The sequence below is a fragment of the Corvus hawaiiensis genome, chromosome 5 (genome assembly GCF_020740725.1).
Source record: "Corvus hawaiiensis isolate bCorHaw1 chromosome 5, bCorHaw1.pri.cur, whole genome shotgun sequence".
NCBI classification, from domain to species: domain Eukaryota; kingdom Metazoa; phylum Chordata; class Aves; order Passeriformes; family Corvidae; genus Corvus; species Corvus hawaiiensis.
In genome coordinates, this window is record NC_063217.1 from 37,935,601 (window position 1) to 37,949,070 (window position 13,470).

Genomic DNA, 13,470 nt, shown 5'->3' on the forward strand with positions numbered 1-13,470 from the left:
ATCAGAGATAAGCATAAAATTTTAACATCTCTGGCATGGTGTAATAGATCTCAAGATCAAGTCTCTTGATCTAGTTTTAGAGCAGCAAGTTGATAATTTTTGGCTTTAGGGACTGCAGTTTGGAGGCAAATGGTATGGAAGAAGCAGACAGTAGTAAAGGAGATTGGCTGGCATTAGGGAAAGAGAATGCATTGATTCTAGGATGCCATCAGTGGGGACAGTGTCTGCCTGCCTACTGCCCAAAGTCTGCTGTAGGTTCTCCTGGTGCCAGGATCTCTGCTGATAAAGAAAGACATCCCCTCCTTCCTATTGGTCCCTGTTTCCATACATAAAAGGGTGTTGCCTACATAATTTGCCTGTGCTATCAATCCAGGGTTTTGTCAAAAGAGCCTTTTGAAAACTGAATACACAAAAATGCACTGACAGATATCACTGGGAAGCAAGAATTCCATTTGTAAAAAAAGCCCAGCAGATTTCAGCACTAAAGTTTGCTATTAGAACTTGTGTCTTTCATGCCCTGATTTAATTACATACTCCTTTGCTAAGGAACCTCCTCAGGAAAAAATAAAGTTTGATTGAAACATGTTTCTTGGTGGAAACAAATGAATTGAGATAAGGTACAGTAAAAACACTACAAACTAGTCCTGACCTTTGGTTCTACTCTCAAGTTCATTTTCTATGAGCATATTAAATCTACCTAATTATATCAGGGCAGGTGATACAAAAATCCAAATATGTCCATGTGACAGTTCTCAGTGGGAATTAAATTTTTTATTTCACTGGAAAAAAACCTGAGTCCCCACAAATGCAGCAAAAGGTACCTAGATAAAACCTAAAATAAACCACTTTTAATATTTGTAAGTTTGTAACATTGAAGTTGTCTAGATTTTGAGATAAGGGGTTTCTATAAAGATAATAATCCATTTTTACTCTGTAAAAGTATAGTAAAACAAAAAATTCAAATATTTTATTTACTTCACCTAAAAAACAAGCAACCCATGAGTAAGATATACATAGGTTTCCCAGATTTATCCCTAATAAATTTTTTAAAGATTTATACAATTTCTACAGAAACATACAGTGTATCAAAATCTGCATAAATCAAATTTATAAAATATGTAGAAATGCATAGTGATATTATCATCAACTTACAAAGCAAGAATATGGGAATTATTTTTTTCCAAGCTGGCTATAGTAGGAAAAAGTCATTACAGCAACAGCTTCTTATGATCTCATGTTTTGTAAGGTTTCAGTCTCACATACAGATTCATATCCACACACAGCATCAGCTTTCAATGAATTGCACATAATACCCATTTCAAACGCACACCCGCACAGTTGATGTGCCACCATTCTTTCTCTTATGCATAGTTGTATGATTAAATTAATCTACCCAACACACAAATGGAGTCAGTTTTCGCACACACAAGGAACAAGTACCGGCACAAAACCTTCTTTTTCTTTTTTTTTTTTTCCAGTTTCTCCCTCCTTTATTTTCTGTTTTTCATAGCTCTGAAAGGATAGATGAGAAGTGTAAAGAAACTAGGAAAGATGCCAAACTAATAGATCAGTGCAGACAGCCCTATAAAGATCAAACTCTGTCACCAACTATGATACATAACCCATGTTAACATCAATGGGAGCTGCATGCAATGCTATTCTAGACTTCAGGGAAGTACTTAGTCATACCTAATTGTGTGACATGTTATAGGGATAACTGTTATTAAATCAGTACACTGATGTCAACATTTAAGTCACAAAATCTGGACAAAGGAAGTGAGGATAAGTCGTTTTCCCTCCATCTCTCTATTCATTCAGAGTAAATATTTATATTCCTAAGGGAGTTTGCACCAACTCCTTTCCAGAACATTTTTAGAAACAACTTCTTCACATTCTACTCTGTACACTATAGCACCAAGCAGTTGGTTTTTTGTGTTTGTAATCCCACTGGAGAAGTTGCAAATGACAGAAATAAGACGAAAATTAGTAGGAACAAGTGTGGTTTCAGGATTTCCATTTCTCCTTTTGAATCTAAATCTGACATCCAAACTGGCTGACAGATGTCCTTGTGACAAATTACACAGATGTGTTAGGAAGCTGGATGTTTTTTCCTAATTAAAAGTTTTAGTTTTGATTAAAACTAAGTGATTTCCATTCAAAATTGCAATATAGATGAAGTATTTGATTCTTTCCAAGTTTTACATAATAGTGCAGCTTTTTTGTTGTTGTTTATTTTAATTATTTTTATATAAGGCATGGTTTAAATAAGCAAGTTAGTGCTTATAAATTAACTGGATTTCTGAGGGTGCTTATCTCCATCAAATTGTACCTCATTAGCACTAACCTCGACAGTCTTCCTTCCACTGTACCAAGCATTCAGTCGAAGTAGAGCAGCCAAACTGGCAATAGAAATTTGTCTTTGTTAACACAGTAATTACATAGGGTGGTACAGTTGGTCCCTACCCCTGGTGACAGCTCAGAACAACCCACTGTAAATTTCCAACAAATGCTTTCCTTGTGAAAGAGAGAAATGAAAGAGGCACTAAATATGTTGAAATTCATCTTCCAAAAAAGCAGCATGACTGTGAGAGAAGGCCACCCTGGCTAATAACCTGTGGCAGTGCTTAGTAAGATGTAAAATTAAATAAAAATATACAACAGGTTGATAATCACCAAGTTCTATGAAAATCTGGTTACTCCAACCTTTTCAAGTGTGTGTAAAAAAACTGCCTTCAGACCCCTGAGTGTAATCCCAAAGAAGACGACAACGCTTTTAACTATGTTCCCACGAACCATAGCTAACAGCACATTAATTTACCAACATCTTGAAACAAAAAGATGTAAACATCTACAGAGTTTAAGGTAAAGCAGTTCTGTAAACATTAACTGCGGATGATAATGTTATTGTAATAATCACAGTTCCTCTATGTCCTTCATCCAAGCCAGGAGGCTAACAGCTGTACAAAGTTAATAACTGCAGCAGTTTTCAGGCTATTTCCAGTCCTGCACAAATGAATGCGTCAGTAGGTAGGTTTTGTCTGTCTACACACTAAGGATGTTGTTCATTTCCCATTTTTGTGTTGTTTTACTGGAGTCACACTCTGAAATGAAAATTTGATGGAGGACTTCGGAGCGATCCAAGCACTTCCCTGACGGAATGTGAGTAAATCTGTGCAGATTCTGAAAGACAAAACCACCAGGAAAATGTGTTGGGTTTTTGTGTTGAGTTTATTTTTGTTTGTTTGGGTTTTTTTTTAACATTTTCTTTACATCTACAATATAGCTATTTTAAAAAACCAGGTTTCAGCGTCCCAGAACCGATTGTTTCTATACTCATTTTACTATTTGTTAAACCTAGCACTTTGCAGCCTTCATATGAAATCTTTGGTTCTTGTAGATCCCCTTGAGATGCCTCCCATTTCTTGTAGGCAACAAACTGCTAAGAAAATTAGCAAAGCTCTATCTAAAATGCTTCTAAGCCTTTTCATGCATCCTGTAACCAAACTAAAAGATTAACTCTTGAGGACAGCTCTATGAGGACTTCGCTGGGCAGATTCTCCTCCAGTAAGCCCTCACAGAAAGCAGCTGCACAACACCAACATTAACCACAGAGGGGTAAAAAAGTACTAACTTGGCTCCCTGTTTGGCTGGAAGAAGGAAGAATAAAGAATATGAGAGTTAAGTCTGGCTTCTGGAGCAACAGGAGGCTGCCTAAAAAAGTGCAAACCTATTCTGTCAGGCACACTCAGGCTGACGCTTGCACATCTGGCTCCTTCCAAACCCAGAAAGCTCCCATGCTCAAGTCTCCTGCATTTGGCCTGTGGCTCCCGTCCTGCTTGCTGACCCTGTGTGCCAGATGCAGCCCTGATTCACTGACTGATTGGATCCAGTGTGGAGGGGAAGGGAGCAGAAGCAAGCCCATGGCACTGTGGCTGGGCTGGGGCTCTGCAGCCCTGCCCCGTGCGCACAGATACCCTCAGCACGGGACCTTCTCCATCACCCCCACACACATGTGCACAGCCAAATGTTGGTTCAGATCAATACCTGGCTCCTGCTGTGTGGCCAGATATGGAGGTCCTCTAGTTGGAGAGAAAAATGGATGTCTAAACAAAAGCAACAGGCAGACCACCAGCAGCCCTGTTCTCAACGTTTGCTTACAGGCACTGAGGCCCTGCTACTGCTCAGTGCTCAAGCAGCACGTTACACTCACCAAACTGGCACACTGTTTGTTGCAGAGACGACCAACTGACCAAACAGATAAAATCTCCTAGCAGCCTTAATTTACACAAGGCCACAACATTTTTCAGCAGTCCATACGTGTTTCATTCCTTACACCTTCATCATTAGGGGAAACAGTTATACCCTCTGTACTGCACAGCAGTGTGCCCAATTTCTACACACCCTTGGTGGTCCTTTCATTCTCACCCTCCCTTTTTTTCCCTTCTAGAAACCAGTCAGTGTTTTGTTCTACAGCCCCGACTGTGCTTACTGGGCTTCCTTATAACTTGAGGTAATAAGCAAACAATTACACAACTGGTACTAGTGTAGAGGAAATAGATCTTGCATAAATGAAGTTCTTAGAGAGAAGCCAAGTAACATGCTGGGACACACTAGAATGGCTGGAGAGTTAAAAACTGCTATGTATTATTCCAATATTAAAGCTGAAGTTGGCACTTATCTGCCACTGCTTATTGATTTTTACATTTCAGGTTTAAAGAAATTCGTCTGTCTATCCAGAACAAGGAAGCTGAGCTGGGTGAAAATGGTGTTATGGTACCTGTTATTTCCTAGCTCTATGCAAACACCAGAAAATGTGGAGTGGCTTAAAGGATAACAACCAGATTTCACTGCACTCAACTGTGCCTGCATATTTCAGACAAACAACAAAGAATCCAGATAACCAGCAAATGAATTAATAAATATGCAATGTGCTAGATAGGCTGAATAAAAATTGACACAGAATAGTTTTTTAGATGTAGAACCAAGTTATGTGTGGCTATATCCAAGGATAACATCACCCCTAGACTATTCAGTCTCACTTTTTTAGGAGACAAACAGAAATAGAAACTCAGACATTTTTTAAAGTAACGCAAAACTTCTATGAATAGAGGACTTACAGATGTAATGACTAAATACACTGCAGCAGCCCTCACATGTATATCAGCCAAGTCCTTATTAAAAATTTACAGATTTTGCAATAGCATTATAACAGCACCACACCCAGGATTAAGAACAGAGCATGTTATTGTTATCAGAAAATGGCTAATGAACAGGAAATGAAATACTGAAGAAGACAAAGACAACACAGAGAGGCAGAGTAATCTTACTTTTACCTGACTCTATGTAGGCTTAAAAATATCTTCTGTCTTTAAACAGAGAAACACTTCAATTTAGACTGCCCAAAATTAGACCTAATACTGACCCTAGCTTCTAAATGCACTCCAGCATTTAAGCCATCTTCTCACAGCATATACGAGATAAAGAAACTTTCTTGATGCAGAGCATACAAGCAGAGAGGGTGATGGCACTAAAAGATTTTATAAACTCTGTCACTGGTAGTGGACATGCTCTCTGCTTCCTCTGAGACAAGTGCTAACTCGTAACATACCTGTGGCAACATATGTAGCCTCATGGGATTTTTCTTAAAGATTTTGCTACAGAAAACAGCAACTAGAACTGCTACACAGAAGCATCCTTCACTAGAGGAAGTTTTTCTAGCAAGCATGTATTTCTGAGAATCTGCCATTAGCAATTTACTCTACTAGATTCAGTTAACCTTGTCATAGATCTTTAATTTCAGATATACACAAAACAATTTTTAAAAGGTGCAAAAAACCAGTATGAAATCTAAAAATCTATTTTCTTCCATATATCTGTTGCATACCTTGAAGAACTGCCACTCCTTGTATTCATTCTGATTACAGTGGGTAATCATAATTTTGGATCCATCTGATCCTTTAGTTAAGCACTGATCGTACTGCATGAGTTGATTGGCTTCATTGATTCGGAAAAGCTAACAGAAAAAAAACCCCAAACATTTTTATAACAGTTGACTCAATGAGCATTTTAGAAGCACTGAAAATACAACAAAACTGCAACATTCAAAACATTTTCTGGTTTTATTACACCTGTCTTTCAGGAGGGTTCTTTATTTTGCATAACACAATTACTATCACAATACTAAATTTCATGGATAACTTTCCTGTAGGACTTAGAAGATTAAGAAACTTCACCAGAAAGACAAAAAATGGCCAAGGGATTCAGGAGACTTCTGAAAGTGTTTGATTACAAACCTTTGTATGATTTGATGGCTGAACAATCCATTATCTTTATAAAAGTCTGATAGCAAGTCTTTGGTCCTGGATAGTAATTTCATGTGAAGACACTAAAACTTTGGCATTTTATCCATGGAGGAAATCAGTCTAATGCATCCAGATACCAAAAGATTATCCTAGCTACTTCTTACAGAATAATTGCTACAGGGTTTTTTGTGTATCGTGTGCAGAAAAAGTAGTTTAGGTAACCTTTTCATTAAATATCAGAACAAAAGAGACATCTCCAGGGGCTACTAAGAGCTAATGCACATAGGATTTCAGAAAACATCATCCTACATGTAATTTTACAGTTGCAATGACTGCCTGATTTAAGTTTACATTGGCTTAAATAAGGACTTTAAATTCTGAAAAAATTCCCAACCAGAAAAGAAGCTACAAAGACAAAACAGCATGTTTGTGTGGTAGAGTGGGTAGGTTTGTGAAGATACAGGTCAAACGCAATAAAAGCCTGGATTGCAACCATCTAATACATCTAATTTGTAAATGAAGCAGAGACAAACTTCTGTTCAATTTCTTCTCTCATGTGGTGGGAGATGAGTTACTGCATGAAAGTGTTTTATACTTAGAGCAAAACAACTTTGTGAAATAATTGATTCAAAGTGAGTAAGGATTAATTATTAAGTAAAGGTAAGTGGTGAATCAGGAGCAATGCTGAGAGCTGAAGTTATTCTAAGGCAGTGATACTCTTGCTTCTTCATGTACCTGTTTCTCTGAAGAACAGATTATGAATTTGCATTTCATTCCATACCATTTATGTTTGATATGGTATTTTCAGACTGCTGTACTTTAGCGATGTCAGTATGCTTACGGAAAACCCTAATTTCCCACCATTGTAGCTGGCACCTAGGTGACTTCATGTACAGGCTGAACAGAAAACCTGCCTGTTATCAATCTGTAGCAAGGAATCCTCCTTCAGGCTTGCCTCCAAGCTCCTTACCTGATTTCCTCCCATTCTGTGGCACGGCCCAAGCTCAACAAAGCCACCGTTGGTGTGCCCCATGCTGTCGATGCAGTAAGAGGTTTCAAAGCCTCTAATCTGGAAAACAGGTTATGCACTCTAAGTTAGTCTCAAGGGAAAAATAAGTGCTAAGGAGCTCAGAAAATTCTCACTTATCTCTCAAACCAGAAACAGGTATCTGACAGAGAGATTAGACAAACCTGTGTATGAAATTTAAATACTGATGTTATCTGTTCCGGGAGATGGAGCTTCAACCTCCCCATGCTAATTTGCAGGCTCTTCCATGAGTCAGAGTATGCTCATAAAGCTAGAGTTGCAAAGCTCAATTCCAAATTAATAACAGCAAAATATAGGACTTTCAAGTATTTTAATTTATTCAATCTCCTATCAGAGCATGTTCCATCTCCCAGATCTTCACAAACAAGCTCAGGAGCTCAGCTAAGTTGCTCTCATCTTGTGGATGAAGAGAAATGAGCTGCAGAGAAGTTATGCACAGCAGTAATTACCCACAGCCAGGCACAGCCCACTGACCCAGCTGCTCAGATGGACCTTCTGCAGCAGCAATTACACAGAAAAAAAAAAAAAATTGATGAGGGGCAGACACAGGCACAGGGATAAAGAACAGAAGCCCTGTCATAAAGTATGTCTCAAGGGCTGATTATCTCACTCCCTTCTCAGAAGAGCCAACAAGCAGCTTTACAAAGACTTTATGACACAAATAACATTTTTTCCAGACTTATTTTCTTTGCCAGAGCCTCTTTCCTCTTTGTAATGGTATATAAAGTCTGGAGCACTAAGCTTAGACTCTTCCAGGGAGTGTTAGGGAAGACAAACCCCGTACTTTTATACCCTATAGTTTGGCAACACAATCAGTGTGGTGCTACAAATGGGGGGAGGGGGAACAAGATTTCTCAGATGTAAGATAACTAGCAGCCTGTGAAGAAGAGTTGAAGAAAACTTCAGGGAAGTCTCCGAACTTAGAAATTTCCTGTTGCTTCACCAGACCCACTTGCTTTTATCGTGGATGATTTCCTGCAAGGTTGCCAGTATTATTTTATGCTCTTCAGACGCTTTCACCTTGGTGAATAGTAATATATAGTGTACCTGCCAAACCCTTTATGTAGATTCCAGAGGAGGTCTAAGGCTCATATAGTAGCTGATGCTTTGTGCTAGCTTTTAGGTGAGAAATCAAGGTGGCATTGTTCACCTGGTCCCTCAGATAAATGATTATATGTACCCCCTTTCACCGTGAACATGCTCTGTATCACTAATTTTCCTAAGAAATTAAGAGATGACACTTTCTTGGTGATAGGAGACAGCATAGATCTGTATTTTCTAATGCACTTTTAAAGTTACAAAGCCACAGATTATATCCATCGCATCTTGGGAAAGAAGGTTGCTAAATTGGGTGGGACACAGGAGTTCTCCTCAGCTAGCAATAAGATTTTCTGATTTTGCCTCAACAATCTGAAAAAGTGAAATTAATAGGAGAGACAAGGGCAAGGCTGGAACCAATCACAGAGGGGGGAAAAAAAATCTGAACGCAGGCAGGAGACCTGCAGTAAGTGCTGTCCATGGTGTGGGCTAAATGCCAGAAGGAGACAGGCAGAGTTCAGTGAGGTGTCCTGCACTCATCTGTGATATGCCAACTCTCTCTGTCAACCACTCAAAGTGCCACATTTGTAACCACATTCTTATTTTAGTGAAGTCATACTTATATGCACTAATGCTGGAAACGATGGTTACAGAATCATATCAAATTATTACACACAAATAAGGGATTCACTGAGGCTGGGCATATATGAGTACATCCCAGTCTAGCAAACGCAGGCAGAATGTTCTCCACCCAGATTTTGGGATCTCTTCTCTAGGCCTTCACTTGATATTTTCACCTGTTAATCTTCACCAATACTCCTACAGGCAGGATACATACTTTTTTCTTTCGAGAAAACCTAAATTCCAATTATGGAAAAAAGTGCTTTGGACAGGGCTAGATAAATAATCCTTCAAGGACCTGTGGAACTAATTTAAAAAGTCAAAAGTTAGATACAATTTTTTTCCCGGGGTTATATCATTATAGCTCTCCGGTTAGTATCATGTCATTTAGTATAGAAGTAATCAAATAGCCACATGTCAAGTAATAATTGCTTCCTTTTGAATTCACAATTTTTTAAAAAAAGCTCCTAAAATACATAGGAGTTATGTGCTGTACCTACCTCTCCCCAGTCCACGTTTTTGGGTGGTAAGGGATAATATGAAGTTATATCATATGCTATTTCTTCCATAAACCACTTAAAACTTTTGCAGTTGTGATCTTCACGGAATTTTTTCAGCTCGGATATATCTCCATAGGGTAGTGCCTTTGTCTCTGGCCGGCTGGCATAGAAGTAATCTTTGTATTCGTCCCACCACACTTCTATAACTCTGACATAGTTCTGTGAAGAATAAAAACACTGCTGCCACCTCAAAGCACACATAAACAGGCCAGAAGCAACTCCTTGTTAGTAACAGAAATTTAAGGATTTATCCTCTTAAAAAGTGACAGCATGCGACTACTATATAGCACTAATTATTTTCACTATCACTAGACTATACAAGACATGTGAATATTATTTTCAAATGACAGTTTAGGACTGAAGCCAGCAAATTAAACTGGGCTGCTTAATGAGAGTGCAAAGTCTTTTCTAAGGTTAGAGACTTATTTGAAAATAAAGTCTTTTCAGTTATGGGTGCAATAAAATGTTGCATTCATTTGTTGCTACCAGAATGGTGATTCATGGTTTCTATTCACCTTCTACAGTTTTTTAATGCAGAGAATGATATGCATTGGTCCACTAACAGGGAAAAAAACCAGTCTTAAATGGGTCAGCTATTTGGAGAAGGGGGAAAACTGGATATCTCACTTGGTAACAAGCCTCTCCCTCACATCTTTCCTCTCATTCTCTTCCATGGCTCTTATCTCTGTATTACCTGTACACATCTAGATGCACACCTCACTTTGTCCCATTCTTCCAGTGTTAACGACCTGGTGGTGTAACAATCTTAACAAATCTGACTAAAGGCACAAATTATTGTGACTTTTACTTTAATCCACATCCAGCATAAATTGAACAAAGCTATAAAAAAATGACATCTACTGTGAGGATAGGAGGGTGCCTGAAGAGAGGAAAAACCTATTTCTATATCCTGGCTTGTACAGACAAGCAACTTAATATTTAAGAACACTCAGCAGTGTTCTTTTGCCTTCAGTAAGCAGACCAGAAGACTCATGTAAGGTGCTAAGATATGCAGTAAATATTTTTGATCAGCTTTTCAGAAGACTGAAATGGTTTTTACCATTTCAGACGAGGCAAACAAGCATCTTGCCTGCACTGAGCAATACACCTAACATTTGCTATCCTGTTGCACACTGCTCTGTCTCTATTCCCAGATATGTCCCCCTGGGCTCCCTTGTACTGGTCCTAGTCCTTGTTTCATCAAAATGTTAATCAATTCATGTTACTAATAAGTGACTTTTTTTTTTGGGGGGTGTGGGGTGCGTATGCCAGGTTAGTGTTTTACCACTCAGCTAGGCTGGGACATTGCCTTTGGAACTAACTGCTAGCTTGGCCCAAGCTATACTCTATAACCCTACAGGTAGTCATTGTCATAGATTGTGATGTCTAGGAAGATTGCTCTGGGATTGGAATTTACAAAGAGCTGGGTCTTTAGGAACGGGATCTACCAATGCCAAAACAGGGCACAAGAGAAAGCTTACACTGGGCAATAGAAAAACCTAGTAGGAGGGTTGTCTCTCTTCCTGCTGGTAGATGAACCTGATACAAACCAGTTTTTCTTGATTTAAATTCTCTCTTATAGAGAGCTGGCTCATTTCTTTTCTGGAACTGATGTCTAATTTTAATCTTGGGGCTTGAGTAACACTTCTAGAACCTGCAGTGTATCTGAGGAGTTACCAACCCTTATGATGTAGTGCAGAGCATGCCATCTTCCCAGGTGTCATTTACTACTCCTTAACTAAAAAATGCAGACACAAAAGTGTGAGAGATGCTAGATTACAGAATTCACTAACTTGGCCTAGGATCATGCCCATCTTCATCAAGATTAAGGGGGATTTCAAGCCCATGATGTTCATCTGCAGGACCGTGCTATAGTAACTAGAGTTGTTCATACTTACTTGGGCACAGTGCAGCAAAGACTTGAGGTGCTGACATTAAGTAACAGGAAATGGACTTGTACCTCAAAGATAGTGGGGTATGATCTAAGGCTTTAGATTTAATGCTTTAGAGCCAGAAGATGGGTTTCAGGATTCTCTTCTCTTAATAACAGTGGGATTAGCACAAAGATTTCTCTCCTGTGGGGATGATCAGCTGAGCTGTAGATCCTAAATAGCTTTGGATGAAGTCCCCTCTAAATTGTTACTGATAATTTAAACAAATTTATCTAAAACTGTTCTTATCTGAAATCAAAAACCACCTTCAAGGTTGCTTCAAAACTGTACCTTTAGTGTAGGAGAAGACCCAACGTACACAGGGGGTGGATTTCCTTGCCAGCCCTGGAGACGATAGATGTGTCCAACACGAGAACAGGGAACAAAAAGCAGTTTTCCCCCACACTGCCAGATCTACAAGTTAGAACAAAGGCATTATTAATATATATGCACAGAAATTTAAGACAGACATAATAAATTATGGAAGAAATGTCAGCTACATTTCGTACCTTACTGACTATCATATATTTACGTATTTTTTGCTTCAGATGTAAGCATAAAGAAAATAGGTCTTTGAAATTAAAGGTATACTGAATACACCTTCAACTCAGCCAGGAAGTTACTCAACTAAAATAATTTTTTAAGAAGCTTTTTAAAAAGTTGGGCATCTCATTCCATCACTATTTTACAACAACAGTAAAGAACGAGTGCACAAAATCTGGGTAATTTTTATTATGACAGAATTAATGATATTTTGATTTTATTAAAGTAGTTCACATGCCATCACGAAGATGGGTTTTGGCTACATGCCCATTCGCATTTAGGTTTTTCTTAATAAAGATTAGTAGGAGATAAGGATGTCTTAGGTAACCCATTGCTCGAAGTAGAAACAGATATTTATTTGACTATAGTAGCCGAAAATAAAAAAAAGGGTAAAATATATTACCATTCCGAAATTCCCTCCCTCCCACATATCTTTGGATAATTCCTTAACGGGGAAAAGAAAACATATTAAATCAGAATTTAGTTGCTCATAGTTTGGAGAAATTTAATGGTAGCATCAAATCCAAATTTAGGCTAACTTTGGGAATGTTTCAAATTAGTCCAAATTCCAGATTAAAAATATGATTTACAGTATAAGGAAAGATGGGCAGAATATATTATTTTCCTTATTGCATCGTGATATTAATTTTGTTAAGTTTAATCAAAAAACCCTCCTCAGATATGCAAGGCATTAATTTTATTTGCTATCTAGGAGTCAGCAAGCAAGGCTGATAAATGTTTAGTTCTTCTGAAGATTGGTTGTGACCTACATGGAACCAGTTTGTAGGTCTCTACACAACAAGCATTTCAGTTACAGAACTACTGTAAGTAATTTCAATCCTGATTTTGATCTAAGATGGAGAATTACATGGATAAAGGCCCCGTGTGCGTAACATCCTCAACAACTACCCTTTGCATATGGATTTCCAGCTGAGCAAGTGCACTCAGAGCTTTCCTCTAACTCATGAAGGGCAAGAGTAACTAAGGGAGCTCTGAATGTACTTTTTGTAAAATCCAGCTACGATTTCACAGATTGCTGCTGAGGATATTAGACATCTTCACTTTTGTCTGTTAATTGGGACCAATTCCTGCTGTCTGCCACTTGTGGCATTACAAATACTGAAGCTACAATAAGCCAATGATGATCATCTTAGTTTCCTGAAAACTGAAGAGCATGCACATGCCTAGCAGTGAAAATAAAGTCCTCCTCAGTGATTATGAATTATGCAGTTAGTATTTCAATTATGAAGACTTCTCTTGTAAAGAAGTTCTTGAAATTCTGAAAAGTATATAATTTTTCACTCATAAAAATGGCAGGGAGGAAGCAGATTACTTTTTGTTGCACCATTATATACTTTCCAAGCACACATGCATAAACTGAAGACTACTTGTTCTCTATCATTGCTTTCATTAGAAACAACATTTTT

General features: G+C 38.3%; 1 protein-coding gene across 3 annotated transcripts in view; it reads right to left on the reverse strand.

Annotated features, from left to right (window-relative positions):
- Nucleotides 1-940: 940 nt before the first annotated feature.
- GALNT7 (polypeptide N-acetylgalactosaminyltransferase 7) overlaps nucleotides 941-13,470 on the reverse strand; it is a 71,777-nt gene continuing 59,247 nt past the window's right edge. For all 3 annotated transcript variants that reach the window (XM_048303648.1, XM_048303649.1, XM_048303650.1), the window contains exons 8-12: nucleotides 11,792-11,914; nucleotides 9,510-9,728; nucleotides 7,273-7,371; nucleotides 5,885-6,013; nucleotides 941-3,180 (exon numbers count right to left, since the gene is read on the reverse strand). In XM_048303648.1, coding sequence (XP_048159605.1) covers nucleotides 3,043-3,180; nucleotides 5,885-6,013; nucleotides 7,273-7,371; nucleotides 9,510-9,728; nucleotides 11,792-11,914 — 708 coding nt within the window. In that variant the 3' untranslated portion in view covers nucleotides 941-3,042. The remainder of the gene's footprint in view (nucleotides 3,181-5,884; nucleotides 6,014-7,272; nucleotides 7,372-9,509; nucleotides 9,729-11,791; nucleotides 11,915-13,470) is intronic.